Genomic DNA, 26,332 nt, shown 5'->3' on the forward strand with positions numbered 1-26,332 from the left:
TTCATCATGCAGACAATAAAGACCGTTCCAAAACACTCTTATAATGTCTCATCACACTGATCTAAAACGCTTTGTATCCCTGTCTGCTTCTACCCATTCATTCTCAGCAGGGCATTGTCTACATTTGCAAGCATTTTCGCTCCAGCGCTTCAAGTACCCACAAACATGATGGAATGTTTTCTGTACATCTGTGTCATTTTATAGGAATATGGCAGCTTCAAAAAAACTTAATGAGGCTCATTTAAAGGCATTTGTGGCATAGTGTTGATTAGCAGCTTTCCGTGGCAACATTTCTGCACATTTTGCAGCACATTTTGAGCTATTTAAGGGTATTTACACAACACTAATTCAAGTAAAAACTGAAGATTTTTAAACAACAGCAGCAGTTAAGGGTTAAAAACAAGTTTTTACCACAGCTTTCAAAGTACAAGTTGCTGAAAACACACATAATTATCAAGGAAAATGTGATATTTGTGAAAGCAGTGACATTGTTCATTCATTCATTTTCTTTTCGGCTTAGTCCCTTTATTATTCTGGGGTCACCACAGCGGAATGAACCGCCAACTTATCCAGCGTATGTTTTAGGCAGCAGATGCCCTTCCAGCTGCAACCCATCACTGGGAAACATCCATACACACTCATTTACACACACACAGTATGGACAATTTAGCCTACCCAATTCACTTATACCACGTTTTTGGATTTGTGGGGCGAACCGAAGCACCTGAATGAAAGCCATGCGAACACGGGGAGAACATGCAGACTTCACAAAGAAACGCCAACTGACCCAGCCGAGGCTCGAACTAGCGACCTTCTTGCTGTGAGGCAAACGTGCTACCCACTGTACCACCATGCAGCCCCCCAATGACATCATTCATTCATTCATTTTTTTTTCGGCTTAGTCCCTTTATTAATCAGGGGTGAATGAACCAGCAACTTATCCAGCATATGTTCTACTCAGTGGATGCCTTCCAGCCACAACCCAACACTGGGAAAAGCAGTGACATCATGTGTATCCATATTACAATCAAAACAATAATGGCAGATTACAGGACTGTATGTGCACAAAGTGTTAGAATGTGCTATCGCCATCTACTGGCCTGGCATAATACAGCATTTTAAGTCATTCTTGCTGTGGTTGAACTATCAAAAAATTTCATATTAGGATATATTACTACTTTCGATTATCATATCATGATAACATCTCAGAAAAAGCTTAGACATATCAGGAAAAGCATACATTACTGTTTTAATAGCTGGAAAACTATGGCAAAGATGTGGGTTTAATTTAGAATCAGAATTGGTTAAAATCAGAACATTGTGCTTCATTTATTTTTCTTTTATTATTATTTTTACATATTTTACCTTTAAGCTTGTGATTTCATAGATATTTAAAGGCTTTATGATTGTGTGATTGTTATGACTAGTGGTTAAAGAAGGTATTGCAGTCCAAATTCAAAAGATTGGATAGGGTTTTTGTTTTTCACCTGGTCCCCTTCTCAGACTTTATGCACATGCGGGTTGCCAGATTGACAACACCAACAGGAATGAGCATGTCTGACAATTAAGCCTTAACATGTGCTGATCAGCTAATGTTTATGCTTGTAATATTTGCTATATGTTTGCGAATTAAAAACTGCATCATGTGGATTAAATTTCAGAATCTGCTACGGTACATTGAGGGATCTTTCAAGACTGAAATTAAATACGCCATACTTCCGCCAAAGCAACCTGGGGTGCCTAAATATAATAGGGTAAACTCGCAGTGGGTGGGTTTATAGAGACCAAAACAAAGACATACATTCCCACCCGAAACACACACTTTCAAAGGAGAATGAGTCTTGCCGGCAGCTAGCTCTCTGCAACTCTCACATGGTTGCCCACTGAAGCTAAGTAGCGCTGCCCTATTATATTGATAGGGACTCTATACTGCTCAGTGAGTGCCATCTTTCGGATGAGATGTTAAACTGAGGTCCTGACTGTCTGTTGTCGTTAAAAATGCCAGGATGTCCTTTGAAAAAGAGTACGGGTTTAAACCCGGCATCCTGGCCAAATTTGCCCACTGGCCTCCATCCATTATTGCCTCCTAACCATCCCCATATCATAAATAGCTCTTTCACTCTGTCTCCTCTCCACTATTCAGCTGGTGTGTGGTGTGCGGTCTGGCGCAATATGGCTGCCGTCGCGTCATCCAGGGGATGCAGCACACTGGTGGTGGATAAGGAGATTGTGTAAAGCGCTTAGAGTGTCTAGAAATGCCCTATATAAATGTAAGGAATTATTATTATTATTATTATTATTATTATTATTATTATTATTATTATTATTATTATTATTATTATTATTATTATTATTATTAACTGACTGTAGCATTGTTTTTCAGATAAACATATGCAGTACATGTTAACTTAGCATGTTTCTTAAATAACTGCTAATATATTATAGTATGATTATGCTTTAGAAGGGTCCAAATCTTGCATACAGCACATTTAAATCCCTTCTAGCTAGCACACTTTAACAACAAGTCCTGTAACATAGGCAGAAAGTAGGTTGACTTTGTGGTTATTCTAATGGATTCAACCACATGTCCATTTACACTACAAAAGCAATTTGATCAAATGGGGTGCCTAAATATAATTGAGTAAACTCGCAGTGGGTGGATTATAGAGACCAAAACAAAGGCAGACATTCCCACTCAGAACATTTTCAAAGGAGAATAACTGACTTTAGCAACATTTTTCAGACAAACATACATGTTAACGTAGCATGTTTCTGTAAATAGCAAACATATGTTTATGCTTTAGAAGGATCCAAAACGTACATACAACACACTTTAACAACAAGTCCTGTAACGTAGGGAGAAAGTAGGTTGACTTTGTGCTTCTTCAAATGGATTCAAGCACATGTCTGTTTACACTACAAAAGCATTAATCAAATTTGATTTCAATTACCTCTGAGAATGAGCCCAGAACATTTCAGATCTTGTTTACACCTGTATTTGGCATCATCCACTTGTAAGGGGGTTAACCAAAAACACATTTTTAATATTGAGGGTAAACAGGGTCCTAAATAAATTTTCTCAGCTATCAACAAGTGCTGTCAATTCACCTTGTATTAAACTCAGAATCTTCCTTTTACAGATGCATGCACCACTGAGTTCAAATCACACCAGCAGCTTTCATTGATATGATGATAAAAAGAACCTGTCTAGGCGGCATAAACTGAAAGATTATACCTGCCCATCATACAAGTGCTGGTCTGGAAAGAAAAGTGAAGGCTTTAGACGCCAGACTTTAGCTTCCTGAACAGAACCTCCCACTCCAGATGATGATCCAGCTCCACCTTTCACTCCAGGGCCCATGAGGAATGTAAAACTCCTTCTAAGCAGAGCAGGTAATTAAGCCTTAAAGCTGCCTTGAGGGATATTATCATTGTGGTCCCCTGTGATGTTAAACTAAATGCTTTTCCACATCTCTATCCCATCTAAAAGCCTCAAAACTCACTTTACCTTCTTATTAAGAGGCTTTGCAGAAGATGTGAAGGTAGGGTGACTCCCTGTAAGGCTTTGAGTTGTACAGCACATTTTCACCCCCTTGACCCACACTTTGCGTATTGAGAAAATGACAGTTTTTAGTCAGTGTGATGGATTTAAACTGTTAGATTAAGAAAATGTGCATGCACTCTTTCGCCTTTTAAAGGAAACCTTTATTTATTATTTGGTAACACTTTATTTTGATGGTCCATTTGAGTATTAGTAGACTGTCTGCTTAATATCTGTTGATACTGCTCCTTCAACAGACATTTAACTATAAGAAGCTTTGCAAGTACATGTCAACTTACACTAACCCCAACCCTAACCCCAATTTAACAGTCTACTTCTAATCTAATGAGAACTGGTTGGCATGTAGATGCAATGTAACGTAAATTCAACAAACGAACCATCAAAATAAAATGTGACCATTATGTTTTATCATTTACACTTATATGTGACCCTGGAACACAAAACCCCTCATAAGTGTCTTTTTTATTTATTCTCAAGATTTATAGGATAGTAAAATTTTTGCTGATACAACTATTTGAACGACTGGAATCTGAGGGTTCAGAAAATCTAAATAGTGAATGAATCACCTTTAACGTTGTTCAATTTAACCTATTAACAATGCATATTATTAATAAACAATAAGTATTGATATATTTACAGTAGGACATGTACAAAAAATAATCCTGAAATATGATTTTTACAAAATATTATAATGATATTTAGCATAAAAGGAAAACCTATCATTTTAACCTTTACAATGACTCATGCAATATAAGAGCTTGATCAGAAGCAATCCACCTCACACAGATATAACAGGCTTCTTATTTTTAAATCCTATCAATAGCTAAACAGAAAAGAGTTCCAGATTATTATATAAAGTATAATATATGATATATATAAGTAAAACAATTTTACAACCTGTCATGATGGCAACAAAGAAGAGAAAATCTTCTTTAAGTAAAGACAGCTAAAACGGGTGTGAATGCGTATGAGTGTTCTGATTGGCTGGAGTAGACGTCTCACGTCAGCACGTTCTAAACACGATCTTTCCGGCAATTTTCCTTCTATGCAGAAGGAAAAATTGCCGGAAAGATTGTGTTTAGAACAACAGAGCTCACACAGAGCAGCGTTCTGGCAAAAACCGGTAATGTAACAACTTCTCCTTCCGAAAAATTGCCAGAATTAATTTATCAGTATTTTCAAAAAGAGCTGCGGATGTGTGTGTGTGTTTACACATACACACCTTTCCGGAGAATTGCTGGTAATTTTCCGGAAAGGTCTGTATGTGTGTAAAGGGGCCATTGTCTCATGTTTGCTTTATTTGCTGGTGGTCATCCTATATAAAAGCTGCATAAAGGCTCAATAGTTTGAGCAATCCCTCCATCATTTCCTCACCCCTGACCTGTTTCAAACCAGTTTGACACAAAAAGAAGATATTTCAAAGAATGTCGAAAACCTGTAACCACTGACTGCCATATTTGTTTGCCCTACTATGAATGCCAATGGTTACAGGTTTGCAACATTCTTCAAAATATATTTTTTGTGTTCAACTGAACAAAAACAAAAACAAAAACCCCAAACCGGTTTGAAATACAGTAAATCAAGGGTGAATAAATGATGCCAGCATTTTCGTTGGTCACACTTTACAATAAGGTTCATTAATTAATGTTAATTAATGCATTTACTAACATGAAAAAACAATGAATGATACATTTACTACAGTATTTGTTCATGTTAGTTAACACTAGTTAATGAAAATAAAGTTGTTCATTGTTAGTTCATGTTACCTCAGGGTGCATTAACTAATGTTAACAAGCATGGACTTGGATGTTAATAATGCATTAGTAAATGTTCAATTATGATTAATAAATGCTGTACAAGTGTTCTTCGTGATTAGTTCATGTTAGTAAAGGCATTAACTAAGGAACCTTTTTGTAAAGTGTTACCTTTTCATTTTTGGGAGAACTATCCCTTGGACAAAGGCTCACGGCTGAAACATTAGTTTTTTTTTTCTCCTGTTGTAAATTCGATCAATTATTGAGTGCTGACCTTGTCATTGGAAGAAATTTGGTCAGAGCACCAAACGTATCTGGAAGAGCACATTTGATTGAGCTATCCCTTTAAAATGACATACAGAATGATTAGAGTGACAACTCACATTCTACACAACCACACAAACGGCAATATGGCAGTGCAAAACGCCAGGTCGAAACCACGAAGACAGCAATTACCTTGAGCTGAAACAGGGGCAAGAAACTGAATCAGTGCCAGCGAGATAAGCGGACACCACAGCTTAATCCTGGATCCCGACACCTGCATCCTTACAGCCGAGTGAGGGATGCTTGCCCTGCACCTACAGAGGGAGAGAAACAGAGAGTGAGCGGAGGAATTCAGTGAAGCCTCGGGGGGATTTCTGAGACACAGAGAGGGAGGGAGAGAAGTCTCTGCGGGGTCAAGAACAGTAAAGACTTTGTTGAGTTTTGATGGACAGCCAGCGAGAAGTGCTTCCTGAGGACCATTGTTGTGCCTGAGAACAAGCAGGCCACTACGGCTCCTGTCATTCATGCCGGATAAGGAGGCTGACTTGTGTTTATAGAGGAAGCCGTCCGGGCTTGTTGAAGAGGGCACCCCCACTTAACTACAACAGTGGTCTAAATTAGGGTCAAGAGATTATGCTGGTTAGCTGGAGACTGTGGTATGTAGTGCAGTAGTTCAATAAGTCAGCTTTCCTCAGCTGTTGTGACGCAAACAGATTATTCATAATGCATGTCTTAAAATATATATTTTGGAACAGTTGCAAAGGCCAGTGACATGAGAAAATTTAACAGCCGTGACCAGCTACACCACAAAACCTTAAGCCTATATGTTGCACTGGTATATTTACCAACAAAATTATATATTATAAGCTATAATTATATTTTATAGTCTAAAGTGTATATATAATGTCAAAACTAGGATGTTCAAGATAATGCTCCATAAAGACATTTTGTAGATTTATTACTGTAAATATATTGAAACATAAATTAAGAAATTATTTTGAATTTTAAGGTCAAACAAAACCACATCAACAGTAAGTGCATTTATTCTTATTTCAGATGATGTATAGGGCTTAGTTAAAAAAATACCCTTATGACTGGTTTTGTTGTCTTGGGTCAAATAAAATAAAATAAATAAAATAAATGTGCATTATTAAATTAACATAAAAGGCTAAACTAATTGCGCAAACAATTGTCAGTGTTTTTTGTTAATATCATTATTATTTATTTAGTAAAATTCCTAAATGTATCCACACTGTAAAAACGCTGGGTGGTTATAACCCAATATTGGGCCAAACTGGGACAGACATAACTGCAGGATTAAAAAGTTCCATTTCAATTGAATAGAAAAAGAATAGCTTAAAGTTGGGCTTGTCCATACAATATATGACCCAACAAACAGTGGTTCTCAATTCCGGTTCTCTCTCTCTCTCTCCACAAAGCCCTGAACATTTTGTATGTCTCAGTTTTATTTGACACACAGGGATCAGTTCATAGATCTCTTTGTAAACGAGTTGATAATCCAAATCAGGTTTGGTAGGGGGCAAGGACAGGAATTGGAAACCACTGGGTTACAACCCAGTATTTTGTAGTGCATTATATATATAGGCATATGACAATATATATGCCAAGATATTTTATGAACCACTGTCACTACAAACTTAGAAATATGATTGGCACTTGTTGCATCTTCTGATTTCAAAGCTCAAACATAGCAAAGATGGAGTTATGTGTGAAGCTGCACTTTCTACAAACTATAAAACACTGTTTGCACATTATCATGAGCTGTGCATGGGAAAAGAATTTTTTTTTTCAAAAGGAATTAAATATATCATACAGATTTATTAATGCTTTATAGCATTGATAATTGCCTAAAGCATACACTTTCTCAGGTATTGCTAATACTAATAAAGAAGTTAGTAGCCAACTAGCAAGTAACTTTTATTGCATAATTTGTTTTTGTAACCTACTCATTTTTTAGACACAAAACACAATGAGATACACACAACACAATAACTATTTTAACTATTTTCAGATAAAACTAATAGAAAATAAGCAATTATTGACATTTTACTCGAATCCACACCTAACAAATCTAGTAAACGACATTTTCAGATGTCTCTTTACTTTTGCATATACAGTACCTGCTTATCTCTACAATATTGTCACTTAATCCATGTGCTACGGTGCATTACACTTTTCAAACGGATAGGCTATCATTTAAATTAAAGCTTATTTTGGATGGCACATGGTTGCCAATCACAGCATTTCACAGGTAATTTGTCTTGAAGCATGCTTTTTTTTCTGTAAAATGAGATAAAACGCATGCTGTTAAGGCGATGAACGTTTCAATTCAGCCAAATATTTGTACTAAAAGAAAAGCTCTTTCAACAAATCCACGTTGCATTAATTCACTTGCATGTCTTTGTCTCGGTCGCTCGCTCTCTCTCTCTCTCTCTCTCTCTCTCTCTCTCTCTCTCTCTCTCTCTCTCTCTCTCTCTCTCTCTCTCTCTCTCTCTCTCTCACACACACACTCTCTGTTTCACCTGCTACTGAATCCTGAATCTTGAAATAAACATCAAGCGCTGACTTTGGCTTCATTTCTATTCTCAACTGTCAGATGAAACGCGCAAAATTTAAAAATAGACACATTATTTTGAGTATCGGTGTGCATTCCTGACATTTTCATGTTTCTTATGGAGGACATGATAGACATAATAATAATAATAATAATAATAATAATAATAATAATAAGACCAAAAGAAAAAAATTTATCATCTTTATGAAAAATGAGCAAGACTTTATTTCTTCATTATAAAGTTCTGTGTTTTTGTTTACGTTTGGCAAATACACTACAAGCAGATATGAATGACTTGTAATATTAAATATTACAAAAATGTCTTCAAATGCACTTTTAAGTGCACTGTGTTTTAATGAATGGAAATATAAAATATAAGTAGCCTTTATTGCCTCCTTCCAGATAAAGTCAAGCAAATGCATAAAACGAAAAGTGGCAAAATTGCCAAAACAAGCAATATCGCCAATAATTTCTATCCTCGCTTTCTTAATTCTCGCAGTTTTGTTTTAACAGACGTAGCTCGGATAACAGAATAAAGCGAGAGTATGAATATCCGACATGACAGCCTACCTTACACACCATGCACTTCAATAAAATCCGCTTGATCAAAACGTGATGTAAAATCCCGAGTCTTCCGATGCTCAGACTTCACTCGTGTCTTCAGTCAGTCAGTCAGTAGCTCACAAAGCTCCCCGTGTGTGTGTTTCGTCTGTCCTCATTCGCCCATTCCTTCAGCTCTGCACCTCATTTCATCCCTTAGTCTCGAGTCAGGGGGAAAAGACGCTCATGCGACCAATTGCAGCCACTGGACGGACGACGAATGATCTCACTACAATCAAGAGCCCTTCTCAAATACTTGATCCTGCCTACAAGCCTGTTTCAGCGATGGGAAGAAAAGCCATTATCACTACGTTTCAAGGGAATGCAACTGTAATGAACTATCATAACGCCTACACCAGGATGATGGATGATTAATTTGACTGTTATGACACTGCCTAATTATGTTTTATTAAGCCAAATTAATTGAATCAGTCGGTGAGGCAATTATTCAGGAACTTCTGTCAGTATTACTACTATAGCTATTTCATATTGCGAAACTAAACCCTTTTTAATGCCCCTCGTTTTTTAAAGAAAACTTTTTTTTACCTATAGCTTGGTTGAAATTAGTAGGCTACAATATTTACATTGTAAGACAAATTTACATTAAGAGGGCTTATTGTTGCAATGCCTATCACCACAGTCCACTAATTAATGCATGTAGAACTATATTGAACATACTTTTTAAAGTCCTCTGAAATCAAAATGTATAAGCTGGTATGCTCCAGATTATTTTTTTAAAGAAAAAATTGCAGCTCTCACTTTTGTGAATGTGGATCAAAGATTTTGATTACATATAACCAGGCAATCTTTCAAAACAGATCTTCTGACAAATCAAATGCTTTCTTGAGTTTGACATGTCCCACCCTTTCAATATATGATATAGCTCATATCAGTGTTGTTTACACAATTGCTGTGGTATTTATGGGGATTGGCACATAGTGTAACCTACGAAGAGGGGACCGGATATGAAATGTGCTTTTGGTTGGGGTCTGCTCCAGTCCAGAGACACATACAGATCGGATCATAGAGAGTTGTGCAGAACATGTATCTCACTCCTCTGAATCTTAAACAGAATTTAAAACACAGTGGAGAGGATTGAACTTCCCAGACACTATAAAATCCTTATGAACAGCCTTGATAAAGGGAAGAATGTTTGAGTTATAAAAAGTAAAGAGTTGTATTTGACATATTTTTTGATAAAACTGTGACAGTCACCACACTTTAAAAAATGCTGGGTTGTCGTAACCCAACTTTGGTTCAAATATTGACAAACCCAATGGTTGGGTTTTAACATTCTGTAAGGGATCTACAGATGAAAAATAGCCATTCTTGGCTAATTCTGGTACATTTTACAGTAATGTTTATTAATGTGCATTGACCCTGTAAACAAATAAACTAAACTAAACAAAAAAAATAAAAAAGTGTAATTTAACTGTAATTGAAAAAAAAATCAAGCCAACGTTGGGTTTGTCCATGTATGATCAAATGTTATGACAACACAGCATATTTTTAAAGTGTAAAGCTACAACACTTCAGTGGAGCTTCTAAAGTCAGCAAGAAACAGAAGGTAAATGTTACTTTTTTTTTACCAGATTGTGATGTATTGTACATCCACCTGAAATTAGAAAAATTAGGGTAAAATGTAGGGTGGTGCATGATGTTCTCCTTTGGGAAGCAGTTGGATCACTGGAAGATGGGCATTGTTAAAAAAAAATGGTGAAAGATTGATGAATTAATGAAAGCAGAGCGGAAACCAGATGCTCACTGATAGCCCCACCCAAAAGGCATTCCATGTGACCAAAGGTGAAGAAAAGTCATTTCAAGAGAGGAGGGGATGTGATGGTATTTGATTAAAGTTTAAAAGGTCAATTATTTTTTATTACTATTATTATTATTTTTTTTTTACAAAATAATGAAGTGCACAAATACATTAATTGTAGCAAGCACTAATAATAAAAATAAGGAGAGTACATTTTGATTTCATGCTGACTTTTATGCTGAAGTTTTTGTATGTCATGTCAACTGTTACAAAAATTTAAAAGAAACAGTAAACATTTTTGAGAGTTTATTGTTACTATGGCTACCTCAACAGACAAGAGCTCGTTGAGTTATTAAAACTGTATAGTTTAGTCCAAATAATCAAAATATAAAGGTTTGAAAAATATATGTACCCTTAAATATATGTATTTTTATTCTATTTAAATCTTCATTTAGAGAGTATCGCTAAACTAAATAAGTGTATGCCCCCATCACAGTCAAACATCTTTGAAACTTAAATTAAAACATTTTTGCATGTAAATATGTAAGTAATAGTCCAACACAGTTCTTACCGAAAACGTTTGCAAGCTTATTGTAGCTACAGTTACAACCACAGATGAATTCTACCTCTCTGTGGCATGTACAACCAAACTTTTATAGCTTTGTCTCAGCATCTCAAAGCACTCATTCATTCTCTTTCCAAGCGGCTGTTGTTTACGTTGCATTTGTTCTATTCTCTCCTAACACATCGCGAAGAACTTCAAAACACATTTTAGAAGCACATTTTATGCTTCCAGTAACACCTGTGCCTTCCTATATCAGTTCTAGCTGAGCAGGGAACAAAGTTATCTGAATGTACACAAGACATGTTGAAAGGAGGAGATGTGAAAGATACGTGAGAAGTGTCTTACTGTGTGCAGGTTGCTGATTGGACAGAATCCAAAGTGCAATGTTATTTTTGAAGTTCTCCGCACAACCCAACACCTCAATAGAATGGAAATCATTCAAATTTGCAATTATCACCAAACAGGTGTTCCCTTGTCCAAGGTTCATAAAAACCCAAATTCTCGAATTCCACATTCTGTCCTACTGTTTGGTTATGGGCCTGAAAGTCTATTTGACTATCATTATTCATTATTTGATTGCCACAGGCCCTCGCATTGGCAGCACTTCCCACGAGACAGCAGATTTGCAGTCAAAATGAACCGCTTCATTTGCATGACTCATCTGATGAGTAAATATATTACAGAGATGATCAAGGGTTCACAAACCCCACCATATGATCCTCCGCCATGTTTTTAATGCTTACAAGAGTATGCAAATGTAATGAATGTTTATGCTCACATCGCTGACCTCAGTGCAAACAAATAAGTAGCCGAATATCAATTTACAACTAAATGCAAATGTGTCTGAAAAGTGTTTTAAACTACTTTCAATCTCTCCCGGGGACGAGTGTTAATGTGCTCAAGCTTATAGTGCTGAAACGTGGACAGCGATTTATCACAAGCTCGTCCTTCAAATCAAAACAGGAGATTGTGATTTGAAACTAAAGGGAATCTTATAGACTTTCCAGAAAACTTGTTCACAGAATAAATGGCTCATTGACAGCAGCCCAGCTTGCAGTGTATACAGCATTTATCAACTTCAATGTACAGTCGGCGCGGGACTGGAACGGTGACACCTGGATGCCGAGATGCAGTGGCTGTAAGCTCTTTAACTCTGAATGGCTTATTCCCAAATGACAAGGCCGAGCGTAATGAGGCATTGTGGGCTAATCAGTGGGTTCATTCAGCAGGCTCCAAAGGAACCTTATATTACTCAGCGACTTCTAATTAACCGTGGGATACGGCAAAAGATGATGGTGTGGAGGAGTCTGCAAGACCCTGGGGATACAGGAAAGAGTGCTTCACGCAGACAAGCAGATGCACGCTTGCAAATAAAGGCAGTTTTGACACACACATACACACAAACACATGAGCTGACTTTGAAATGCACAAAATGAACACACCTCTCAAAGACGAACAAAGGTCTTGAGGAATAAAGGTTTTAAAGATCGCAGAATGCAAACAATCTCACAGGCTTCTCGGGGGTCACGGACGTGGCATGGAGTGTTCTAGAGCGTATCGATCTTTGAAATTTCAGCCTCTTTATCTTCAGTAACCATTTGGATCCATAAAGTGAATATTGCTGTCTCAGTGTTTATTTATAGGGACAGTCCACCTAAAAAATTCAAATATACTCACCCTTCACATTTTGCAAACCTGTTTGAGTTTCTTCCTCTTGTTATAAAAAGAAATAGAAAAAGCGGTAGTGGTTGACTTCCATAGCTTTTTCTACTATTGGTGTCAATAGCTACAGGTTTCCAACATTTTTTCAAAACATCCTAATGTTTGTTGAAAAGAACAAATCTGGAGCCAGTTTAAGAGTGGGCAAATTGTCTTTTTTGGGTGAAAAATTCCTTTAATATGGTCTCCCTTTGCAAACTGGAAAGGACATGGACTATGACTCGGGTTTGCATACTCATTTAAATCTGGCTGATTTCCAGTGGTATGAAAGGGGTGATGAGCCATGCCCTTGTAAGACTTCTTTTTAAGGTTTGGCCACTGCGACAGTGAGGAGAAGATTCATCATTAACATAAAGGTTAATATTTTCCACCAACAGTCTGTGAAGGTAATCAGTGCACATAACTGCATCGTTGGCCATTGGTCTCATAAAAGTTTAAGGGATATGTGGCATATCACACACAAAAAGTCACAAAAGGCAATGTAATTAAGCTTTTGCACACTTGTTCTTAATGATTATTCACTTAAGCTTTGTTTTAAAGGGGACCTATTGTGCAAAAATCACTTTTATAAGGGGTTGTGCTGTAACAGCGTATGAATATAGCCAGCCTCTAATGGTAAAAAATAATGAATTAAATTTTTTTATAATCACACTTGATAAAAACAATCTGCAGAAACACTTGATATTCTCCCTTTGTGTGAAAGCCACGCCCATTAGTGATGATCCGTACCTCATTAGGATAAACAACCCTGAGGGAAAAACAGCCGTCCACCTTTAGAGCTTTCACCTACTGAAGATAATGTCAGCGACTAATAGGATTATAATAGTGGAGTTTTAGGATGCACAAATGGACACCGTAGGCTCCATTTATGTCCTTCTAAAACACTGCTTTTCACATTTTCAGGTTTTCACAGAGATAAGTGACAGACAAGTCTTTGCATTGATCCCGTAGGCCGTTATGACCTACTCACACCTGTAGTTCTCCAAAATGGATGTCCAGCTTTTTCCAGACTGCAGCTCCGCACAGGGCGTTTGGACAGAGGAGAAATGGTCATGCCCAACTGAGCCTGGTTTCTCTCTATTTTGTTTTCGTTCACTTTCGTCAATTGGTGAAGTTTTGTTCCTCGCCACTGGCTTGTTTGGTTTGGGACTTGTGGAGCTGCGCATCGATGGATTTGCTCTTCAGTGTTTGGACTTTCAGCAGTGGAATTTAAACCACACTGAACTGAACTAAACTGAACTTCTACTCTAAAAACTGGACTGACACAGTTTCACTTGTGAAGCTACTTTGACACAATCTACATTGTAAAAGCACTATAGAAATAAATATGAACTGAATGAATTGAGATAAGATCAGAGCTGTTCTTAAATCTGCCGTTATGCTGATGCATAGGAATTTGTAGCTCTGCCCTCTTTTGAATAAAGCACAACAATCTAAATTTAAAGCAACAATCACCAAAAAGACACAATTTGGATAAAAAAGGGCCTTTTCTAAAAGTAATAAAACATTATTTGTGTGGTATTTTGAGCTTAAACTTCACATACATACTCTAGGGACATTAGAGACTTATTTTACATCTTGTAAAAATGGCATAATAATTCTCCTTTAAGTAAAAAGTTCAGAGAGAATGAGTATCAATATATAAGGTCTATATCTAAAACCACTAGAATTGTGATATTTTGCAGACTTATGTAATTACAGTTGAAATCAGAATTATTAAACCCCCTTTGAATTTTTTTTCTTTTTTAAATATTTCCCAAAGCAAGGAAATTTTCACAGTATGTCTGATAATATTTTTTCTTCTGGAGAAAGCCTTATTTGTTTTATTTCGGCTAGAATAAAAGCATTTTTTAATTTAAAAAACATTTTAAGGTCAAAATTATTAGACCCTATATACTGTATCTAGATATTTTTTCCGATAGTCTACAGAACAAACCATCATTATACAATAACTTGCCTAATTACCATATCCTGCCTACATAATTAACCTAGTTAAACCTTTAAATGTCACTTTAATAATTAATGCATAGAAGTGTCTTGAAAAATATCTAGTCAAATATTATTTACTGTCATCATGGCAAAGATAAAATAAATCAGTTTTAGAAATGAGTTATTAAAACTATTATGTTTAGTAATGTGTTGAAAAAATCTTGTGTTGAAAAAACAGAAATGGGGGAAAAAAATAAACAGGGGGTCTAATAATTCAGGGGGGTTAAAAATTCTGACTTTAACTGTACATTATTCCAAATGTTGTTTCGAAGAATCTTCAAATACAGAGAAATAAGCAATTTTAATAAGTGACACTGACCATGTCCTGTGTCGCCAAGAAAATGGTATCACACCTTGATTTTCAGTTGTTTTCAACACCAAACATGCTTTATGATGTTGCATGTTTTATTAGACTGCACGATATTTTAACATAACTCTAAAGTGCGTTTAATATGCAGCATTGATAGTCTCAAAGGCACAGCACAGACATATAGCGCTTTGAGTATCCTGTTTGAGTCCCGACTCACAGACCTTTCCTCATGCCGTCCACCTCCTTATCTCTTTATCTGAATTCACTTCCTGTCTACATACTGTTCTGTCCTAATATTGCCAAAAATTTATTTAGTTATTAATTAATTTAATTATTTAGCATGATAAAACAGAGCTGCTTCTTCTCCATGTGATCACAACTGAAAGATCTGAAAGATGAGGGCTGTGACATGTTAAAAGCTCCACTGACTTCATGCTGCATCCCGTTCATCTCACATCAACAATCGCTTCAACGGCCTCATTTCAGTTTGACAGCTTATAGCATTACTCTGCTTCACACTATGATAATAAGTGTTATGACTTTAGCTCATCCATGAACATAATTTCTGCAGGAGCCACGTAGGATGTAATAACATAACGTAGGACGATCCACACTCAGTCACGACATCATCAAACTATACCTTTGTTTGTTGTGAATATGCACCCTCCAGCAGAAAAAATTTACTTTTTGTACCTTGTTTTAAAACTACACAATGTTGCTATACATTTCATTATTTGTATTTGTTTTTACTTATTTTATGCTTGATTCATTTTTACTTGAAATGCACAATACAACGGCAACGTTCTAAAACATTATTACAATTTAAAAGAAATGTTTTATTTAGGGCGTCACGGTGGCGTCAAGGTGCATGTTATCCCCGTGTTCACGTGGGTTTCCTCCGGGTGCTCCGGTTTACCCCACAGGTCCAAATACATGTGCTGTAGGTGAATTGGATAAGCTAAACTGGGTGTAGTGTATGTGTGTGAATGAGAGTGTATGGATGTTTCCCAGTGATGGGTTGCAACTGGAAGGGCATCTGCTGCGTAAAACAAATGCTGGATAAGTTGGTGGTTCATTCCGCTGTGACCCCAGATTAATAAAGAGACTAAGCCAAAAAGAAAATGAATGAATGAATGTTTTTTATTTACATGAAATTAATAGTTTTATTCATTCAATTAATCAAAGTAACAATAAAGACACTTGTAAAGCTATGAAAGCTCACTTGGTTTTCTTCAGATTATTCCCTGCTTTATCATGGGTCAACACAGCAAATTGAGAATCACAATTACTCTGGAATAGGTTTTCCCAGTCAACCCTCAGTGCTGGGAAACACCCACACACTCTCACACTCACACACTATGGCCAATTTTTGTTTTGTTCACTGAATGCTTCCTTGTTATTTGATTATCGTATGAATCATTGTTTCCACAACTGTATTTTAACTTATTTATTTTCAGGTGGTCAGAGCTGTGCATTGAGACTAAGGAATTATCACAGAAGTGATTGGCACCTAATAAGACTCATCTTTCAACTGTCACTGAACTGTGTGGCCTCTTGAACAAAGAAGGAATCTACACTCCCTTCCATTCACTTCTGAGAATCAGCAGCAGAGCATACTACTACCATAGTAACATAAACAAATGGTGCTCTTCTGAAACATTTGATTACTTTGCTGCAGTTTAATCATGCTCTTGTTGCACTTCTTTTCTTTCACATAGTTAATGGTCACCAATTAAAGCAATTTGAAATATGTGATATTTCTTACATCTGTTCTAATCTCATAATGTAAATCTTGTAGCTGTAATCGTGCAAGATTTAATTATAATGGCAGATCATTTGATCCTCAAAAATAAAAACAACATGAAAACGGAACTTTCCTTAAGTTTCATTTCAAGTTCATTTTCTTAAGAATACTTAAGTAACGTTACGTATAATTAAAGCAGTACATATTGAGAAAAAGTGATATAGTAAAAGTGAACTACTAAAGTGAACTGAACATCACATTTTATTATACTAAATAATAAGTTATGCAATAACAATAATGTAATAATAATTTACAGACATTTATTTATTTTTTAAGATTTTTAAATCAGGCCATTTTTTATGTTTATATATTAACATTTATGTTTTCTACGTACAAAAAAAATCTGGTTGTACATGTTTTAGGTATTATTTACTGTATTTCACCCCAACGCTGACAACTATATATATATATATATATATATATATATATATATATATATATATATATATATATATATATATACTTAAACATGTAAATTTTTCAAATAAATCGCAAAAATATGTGACAAGATTATAGGCCACTCAATGAAAAGAGTACTTAGATACAAGTAGGCTTACTTAAGAGTTCACCCAAAAATTTGAAATCCGTCATTCACCCTTCACTTGTTTGAGTTTCTTTTCTTCTTCTTCTTCTTCTTTCTTTCAATAGTTACAGATTTTCAGCTTTCATCAAAATATCTTCTTAATTGTGTGCAACAGAATAAGGTTTGGAACCACTTGAGGATGAGTAATAGTGAGTAATTTATTTGTATTTATTTTATTTTATTTAGAGGGAACTAAACTTGCCTATAAGCATTTCTGGATCGAACGATAAAAGCTCAAATATGCATCTCAGTAAAACACAACCACAAACTGAAATCTGAAAAAGTATAGTCAAAGTCTACTGTGTACTAGGGGTCAGTATTACTTATTTACCCCAGGCCAGGTAACAGTGGGTTGGTTGACTAATGACAGGGGTTAACCGTCTGTTTGCCAGCACTTACCGCATTTTTAGTGGGAAGGGAATTACCCAAGATTCTCTTCTGCCTTAAACGACCACCTTGTATCAACAATACAACCCACTTCCACGGCTCGTAGCACACAGCAGAACAAGCAGTTTTCGAAAAAGAGCGTGATGGAAATTCATGTGCTCACATTATGTTTCATTCAGACAACAGGTAAGATTAATATACTAAATAGAAGTTCCCACACTAAATAGACTTTAATAGAAACTGGAAAGACGCATTGCCTCAGTAGGACGCAGGAAATGAAAAATGTGGAGCATTTATAACATGGTGTTAACGAAGTCATCTTGACATAGTTCTGGCTGCTGACGATGAGTATTTTCATACAACAGTAGGCATGCAGGCAATAGTAGTGGATGTTGAATCAGGCAAGGCAAAGGGTAACGCTGACCTCTAGCGATGCAATAAATAACTGCACTTATGGGATTATTGTAGAATAACCCTACTGTATATCCCAGGGGTCACCAACCCTGTTCCTGGAGCCTTCCTGCAGAAAACGTCAATCCTGATCAAACACAACTGAACCAATTAACCAGGACCTGAAGCAGCACTTGTTAATTACAGTCAGGTGTGTTTGGTCAGGGCTGTTACTAAAATCTGCAGATAGGAAGGTAGAGCTCTAGGAACTGGGATGGGGGTTCTGCCCTGTGCGAGTAACATTGAGTAGAATGAGTCACAAAAATAACAACAATCTAACTATATTTTAATAGGGGAAAACGAACATCTATCTTCAGAACTTCAAAATTATTAAAATACCTAAATCTTTTTAACCAACAGGTGGCACTAATAAACCTAATGATTTAGGAGGTCAACAACGCCATCTGTGGACAAAAAAAAAGTGTTCTTGTAAAGCAAAGATGCCCAAACTAGGGCCCACGGGCCAAAGCTGGCCCATGGTAACTCTTGATTTGGCCCATCATTCCATCTGAGAAGAGCGGGAGGATTAGAGACTGTAATTTCTAATTTAATGTTACCTTTTTTGTTTGTTTTATTGAGTGAAATATGAAATGTTGTAAATAAATCCTATTTTTAATGTACATACTGTCATTCAACAAATAGACAACAATGCATAGATATCAGTAAACAAATGAAGGCAACAGCAGATTCTGCTTGACTATAGTGCATTTAGCATTGAAATTATATGGCATTAGTTAATACGATTTAAAGTAATGTTTTTAATTTATTTTTAAAGTTTCAGCCACCGGCTCTCTTAATGTCTGAATTATATATGGCTTTTGGCCCTTCATACAGAAAAGTTTGGGCACCCCTGTTGTAAAGTTTTGTAATATATACGTACTTGGACGTAAAAGTCTAATGCCACACAGAAAACCTTTCATTAAATAAATAAATAAATAAAATCATATATCTATATATATATATTCCGGCTGCAACCATCACTGGGAAACATCCATACACACTCATTCACTACAGACTATTTAGCCTACCCAATTCACCTGTACGGTATGTCTTTGCACTTGTGGGGGAAACCAGAAGAGCACCTGGAGGAAACCCACGTGAACACGAGGAGAAAATGCAGACTCCACACAGAAATGCCAACTGACCCAGCCAAGGCTCAAACCAGTGACTTTCTTGCTGTGAGGTGAACATGCTACCCACTGCGCCACCATGCAGCCCTAAATATTCATTCATTCATTTTCTTTTCGGCTTAGTCACTTTATTAATCTGGGGTCACCACAGCGGAATGAACCGCCAACTTATCCAGCACGTTTTACACAGCGGATGGCCTTCCAGCTGCAACCCATCTCTAGGAAACATCCACACACACTCATTCACACTCATGCGCTACGGACAATTTAGCGTACCCAATTTACTCCACACAGAAATGCCAGCTGACCCAGCCGAGGCTCGAACCAGCAACTTTCTTGCTGTGAGGTAGATGTGCTACCCACTGCACCACCGTGCAGCCCTAAATAGTTTTATTCATATTAAAATATAAATATAAAATTATCCCATGTTTTCTGACGTTTTAAATAAATAGTGTCTATGGGGTTGTGTACAATGAAATATGTGGGCAAATCTGCTTTATTGGTCCAAAAATCAAGCCGTGGCCTTGCCTTCCACCAGTGCCCAATCCACTGACCCCTTACAGCTTCTCCTGCAGGTGGTGGGTTTATAGGAGGATTTTTCTGCATCGCTCCTCCAGGCCATGCCCAGCCAAGTCCTGTGGGGAAAGCCCTAGCCACCAGGCTGGCCGTATTTTACTCATAAGCGGTTTCTGAACTCCGTTTTGTCAGGCTTAGCACATAGAAACTCTTTGCCTTGGGAGACTCTTCACTTCCTTCACGGCGTGGCAGGAAGTAATAAACTCTGTCAACCAGGAGCAGCATGCCTTGGGATCCTTGCTAAAACTGCTGTACCCATGACCTGGCCCGAGATAGGTGGTTGATAAATGGATGGTTGGTTTATTGTTTTATTATTTACAAAAATGTTTCACTCTAGGCAAAATATGAAGGATTATAATCAAACATCTACACATGTTGTGCCAAATCCAGAGAACCGCTATCTTAAACATTGTAAACCATACTGTAAGCAGCTTATTAAAAAAAAATTTGAAAAACAGCCTATAAATCATACACAATTATTCTGTTAGGAGTAGAAGGTACAATTTGTACCGTATAAAAACCATTAAGTCAATGGGAACTCCCTATGAAACACCCAATATATTTGTGTGTGTGTGAGAGAGAGAAAGAGAGTCAAAATATAATACATAAAATGGTTTAAGGAACAGCAGACAGCTTTAAACCAAATCAAGGTGTTTATTAAAACATGAATCAAACACACATTAATCATGATTTGAGCTGCACAGAGAAATACAAATAGGCTGTAAGGTACCATGAGCTTACTCTTTAAACGGACACGTGCATTGAACTCACAAGTTTTGGATGAAACTCTTCTATTTGTACCATGTCAAAATACAAGGACGACAAGATCATTAGATTAGTTTACAGAATATGTGGCACATGTCTGGACCAGTATTTAACAGACTACCCTGATGCTGATTGTCATGATCACCTCCAAAATCTTTAAAGTCTTTAAACAGACATGATTTATTCTGTAAAATTAGAGACGTTACATAATAAAAATTAATCATGGTTTTACTTTACATGAATACTGTAGTTAAACCATGGTAATTGTAGTAAAAATGTAGTTATATAAATGGTATTCAATCTGCCAGGAAAAAAAAAAAAAACTATTACTGTTACTATAATTTTTTTACTATCTTTTACTAGATTATTTTTTGTAAGGGTACGTGACCAGCCGTGAGAATTAGCAGCACAATCATGTTCATTAAGGCAGAAGATTCAAGCTTACTTCATACAAAAACAAATAAAACCCTTTAAAAAACAATTATTGTTGTTTTCATTAACACAAATTGGTACAATTTCACTATAATAAAACCCACAAATGCAATATCCGCTTATGAGCATAGAATAGATAGTGTGTCATGACATCCCTTACAAAAATTGACCAGTTTACTACAAATAAAAAAAGAAAAGGCCACGGTAATTGTAGTTAAATCATGATAATAACCAGTTTTTTGCAACACTAACCATAGTTTAACCATGATATGATTGCAAAAGTGGTAATCAATCTGCCAAAAACCTTAGTCACTACACTTTTACTATAACAAACCCTGGTTCACTTTATTTTTTCATAAGGGATGTCTTTACTCTTGCACAAATGACTGACTGCTTCAGAATACACATGCGTGGGGATTTATTTGCAGATACATATCTATTGTATGTTTACAATTAAAGATATCTTTCTTAAACTAGTTACATAATTTGGCATGTGATTCCATACACTACTATTCTATGACTACCCTAAATTATATATTTTTTCCTGGCAGTATTTAAAGTTCTCCAGTTAAAAGGCTCAAAAAATACTTTACACAAGTACTAGAAAGCAGACACTATTGTACATGCTGTACTCCAACATTTTGTGTGCTGTTGTTTTAGATGTCCCAGTGACTGCAATTCATGGCTGCGTCTGAAAACCTAGGCAGCTGACTGGTTACCTATAGCTGTCATAGCAGGCGGTGATTCTGGTGGGCAGTGTTTGTGCATCAAGTTACCTCATGAAATTGAAGGGAATTGCTTACTACAATGGTAACTTCTCACAACAAATGTGTAAACCATTGATCGAAATTTCACAAACTGACATCCAAGTAGCCATTCATGACACCATCTTTTTTTGGCTCAACAGTCTGAAGACAGGAAGCAAAGCGGATGTGCCTTGATGTCTCCCCGCCTTGAAATGCTGCCTCTGAAGACAGCATTTTAGCGTTTTCGGACGTAGCCCATAACTCAAAACACAGGCTATGGAGAATTACCATAATGTCTGATTTATGGTTAGTTTGGTCTTTTGTTTTAGCATTGTGAAACAACAGTTTGATGATAATCTTACTGAGCAAGCAATTTAAAGGGCAATTTCTGCATATTTGAATCAAATAAGATTCAGTTTGATTTAAATGATCTTTTTAATCTAACTCTATCACCCTCTTAAGGGAGTGTATTTAATCTCCAAAACATTTAACAGCAATTTGTAACTATTTTAGAATTTTGGCAAATCAGTTACTATGAATTCTCATCTGCAAATTAAATTTATTTCACTTTATTTTTTAAAAATCGAACATTTTTATCGTATTAATATATACTCCGTTTTCACTTCATGAAATAGCTTTTAACTCTCTTGAGTTTGTACTTGTTTTGAAAGAAAAAAATGAAATTAAAACACTCATTCATTCATACATACACTCTACAGCCAATTTAGTTTATTCAATTCACCTACAGTGAATGTCTTTGCACCCGGAGGAAACCCATGCAAATATGGGGAGAACTTGCAAATTCCACACAGAAACTGATCCAGCCGGGACTCAAACCAGCGACCTTCTTGCTGTGAGGCGACACTGCTAACCACTGAGCCACCATGTGTCACATACTTAATTCAAACATACTTTTTTGGTTACATAATTATTTTCTTTCAGTTAACATTTACTAAAGAAGGTTGAGATCTGGAATGAATTTGAGGAATTGTGATGTATTTCTGACAAAGCAAAGCAAAAGTGCAGGTTAACATCCAATTGTCTGCGTATTTGTACTTGCATAAAGTATTTTTTGACCTAACACTGTATAAAGTGATGTTTTCTGTTTGTTGTCATATAATAGTAACATTATACAGCTTATTATTTGCCTTTTAGATGCCATTTAGACAAAAGACAGAAACTACTTTCACAAGACACTTTTTTTTTAAACAAAACATGAGTTACAGCATCTTTTAGATGTGCGTAGATTTTTAAACATTCACCCTTAAGTTTCACTTTAAGTCTGTAAGTGCTGCTGTTGGTTGTCGCCTGCATTTGGATGGATGTCTATAAAATGTCACTAATGCTGGGTTCACACCAAACACACTTTAGCTTTCTTTATTTTTTTTCTACCTCAAGCAAATGTTCTGCTCAAGCTGAATTATTTGAACTTATGCGGAAGACTGAGGCGATTGAGGCAAATTCTGCACACTTATAATTAGCGCCACCCGGTGGATAAATACCTACATTTGCACATTTATATTGACTGTATGTAATCTATTAGTAAAAATACTTCATTTTGCTTTTGGTGTGAACCCAGCATATGTCTCTGCAAGCATGACAGTAATATAAAATATTTTCTCTAGAATTTAAACTAGCCACACTAAGGTAATGTAAAGAATTAACATCAAAAAATACTTGACGCTATATTATTTTCTTTTACTCTCCAAAAGTCACAGCATGAACTCTAAATGAAGAAACAGTCGAAAAATAAAAGAACACTGAATTGTGCTCTCACCTGAATGGCAGACAAATATATTAGTTTGGCATCTGTCCTGCAAACCTACCATAAGTGTTTTAAATGCTACAGTTCTGCTAAAAAATGAGTTTTGGCAGCTGCTTTTCCCATACAATCTGTCCAGTTACAATCTCAGCTGAGATGGAGCGGTAACAGTCAATGAGGAGCCAATGGGAGGCACGAATTTCAAAGCATGGATTAGTGTCATGCTCTTTAAACTAACAGTTCGAATTGAAACGATGAACAGAATCAAGGGTTCACTTCTCAGAAATGTTCACTCGCTGAGAAAATTTCAGCTAAAGGAAGAAGTGAAAGAGAGAGGGAGAGAGAGAGAGAGAGAGAATAACAGAAACAACAGAAGAGCTCGTCTTCAATATTCCCCTTCCTCCATAACCTCCATGACCACTGTTCTGGGACCGGTGAGAATGAGGTTGCTGACACCCCTGTAATCCAGATTCAGCACATTCATTCCATTGACTGCCACCACAAACTGACACACCTGTAGAGAAGAGCATGAGAAAAGCACAGTTTCATGTTTAGTCACATTGAGTACACCCTGTTTGTACTTTGATAAAGACATAAAGTGCTGAAAAACAACATAATGAATATGGAGCATATAAATCACACAGTATATGGCACAATACACAGATTGTAATCTTTTTCGCTGCAGTAATTTGACACAATTACACCTTTTGGGAGAACGGTATATGAGTGCTTTTTTAACTTGCCTACATTAACTCTCTGAGAGATTCTGCTAATGAATAACATAGCCTTCAAGCCCTTCCTGGTAAACCCATAATGGAGCTGTCATCTGAAATGAGTCATACCATTACCGTTATCAACATCAAATGATAAACAAAAATGTTTGAAAGCTTGCCAATTGTCAAGATGTGCTTAGAACCTCTGTTTTGGCATCACTTCTACAGTTAAATATATCAAGCTGTATAACAATGTTGCCATGAATACTGTCCTCATTTATTTCAAAATTAATAGAAAACATGACTTTAACCAGATTAAGTCATGCAATATACATATATATATATATATATATATATATATATATATATATATATATATATATATATATATATATATATATATATATATATATATATATATATATATATATATATATATATATATATTTTTTTTTTTTTTTTTTTTTTTTTTTTTTTTTACACTTTATAATTAATCTATTATAATGAAAACATAGGAATTCCATCTATGACATAATGTGGTTTAATGCAGAATACTAGTCAAGCTGCACCTTCCTTTGCCTTGATTTGCTCACTGAGAATTTCTGAGTTGGGGTATAACCGTTGAGCAACAAGATGTTCATTACAAACTAATATAATAATTTACAACATATAACTGAGACATATATTTAAAGTTTTTTTCATTACCGTTATCAACATCAAATGATAAACAAACAATGTTTGAAAGCTTGCCATTTGGGATAATTGTCAACGTGCTTAGAACCTCTGTTTTGGCATCGCTTCTACAGTTGTGTGTGTAATGCCAGCAGCTATACTTACACTGTAAAAAAAAATCTGTTATTTTACGTTATTTGGGGCAGCTAGGGTGCTGAAAAAAAAAAAAACATTATATAACGGCTGTTAAATTAAGTTTTTTTTCCGGCACCACAGCTGCCGGAGAATAACCCCATAATTTTTTTTACAGTGTGGAGATACACCAGTGCTTCCTCTAGGAATTATCCAGCTGTGGCGGCAGGCCTTTTACAGATCTACCAACTGCTTATGGCGTTATTTCAACGACAAATGTTGTAAGCGCAGTATTACAAGTCGAGGTCGCATTTAAGTAATACGAGCATGCAAATCTCTTTGCTTGCGCGTCAATTTCCTCTGTTCATGCACAAAACTTCTTGCACGCCGTCAAATATACACTGCTCAAGTGCAGATCTTCTTGTGCGCTCTGAAATAAACACTGCTGAAGTGCGATTTTGTGTGTTTATGATACGAGTATGTCTACAACATTCATAAAATTTGTTAGGAATATTTATGAATGTCTCCAATTGAGCTCCTACAGCGTGGCATTAATGCATCCTGAAGTAAAGTGAAACGGCTACAAACTCCAGCGAGAGAAAGTCATTGTATGCAGAACCATAGACCTTTATTTATAAATAAAGTATAATTATAGAAACCATATTCATCTTGACTGAAAGCTACGTCGTGTTTGCTAGCCTCTTGCATCTGTCAGTCAGCATGTCACCTTAAAGGGTTAGAAAAATAACGCACAGCACTACTACAGTAACAGATAAGTTTGCGCTGTTATGCAGTTGAAGTCAGAATTATTAGCCCCCCTTTGATTTTTTTTTTCTTTTTTAAATATTTTCCAAATGATGTTTAACAGAGCAAGGAAATTTGCACAGTATGTCTGATCATATTTTTTCTTCTAGAGAAAGTCTTATTAGTTTCATTTCGTCTAGAATAAAAGCAGTTTTTAATTTTTCAAAACCAATTTTAAGGTCAAAATGATTAGCCCCTTTAAGCTAATTTTTTTTTTTGATAGTCTCCAGAACAAACCATCGCTAATCAATAACTTGCCTAATTACCCTAACCTGCCTA

The 26,332-nt window shown here is 36.1% G+C and overlaps 2 protein-coding genes across 5 annotated transcripts in view; both read right to left on the minus strand.

The window, feature by feature from the left end:
- The window catches only part of col14a1a (collagen, type XIV, alpha 1a), a 281,087-nt gene extending 272,127 nt beyond the window's left edge, over positions 1 to 8,960 (minus strand). For all 3 annotated transcript variants that reach the window (XM_056474872.1, XM_056474873.1, XM_056474874.1), the window contains exons 1-2: positions 8,726 to 8,960; positions 5,773 to 5,894 (exon numbers count right to left, since the gene is read on the minus strand). In XM_056474872.1, the coding sequence (XP_056330847.1) occupies positions 5,773 to 5,860 (88 nt within the window). In that variant the 5' untranslated portion in view covers positions 5,861 to 5,894; positions 8,726 to 8,960. The remainder of the gene's footprint in view (positions 1 to 5,772; positions 5,895 to 8,725) is intronic.
- Positions 8,961 to 20,661: 11,701 nt separating this feature from the next.
- deptor (DEP domain containing MTOR-interacting protein) overlaps positions 20,662 to 26,332 on the minus strand; it is an 80,094-nt gene continuing 74,423 nt past the window's right edge. For both annotated transcript variants that reach the window (XM_056474876.1, XM_056474875.1), the window contains exon 10: positions 20,662 to 24,246. In XM_056474876.1, coding sequence (XP_056330851.1) covers positions 24,118 to 24,246 — 129 coding nt within the window. In that variant the 3' untranslated portion in view covers positions 20,662 to 24,117. The remainder of the gene's footprint in view (positions 24,247 to 26,332) is intronic.

The sequence above is a fragment of the Danio aesculapii genome, chromosome 16, assembly GCF_903798145.1.
Source record: "Danio aesculapii chromosome 16, fDanAes4.1, whole genome shotgun sequence".
Lineage (NCBI taxonomy): Eukaryota > Metazoa > Chordata > Actinopteri > Cypriniformes > Danionidae > Danio > Danio aesculapii.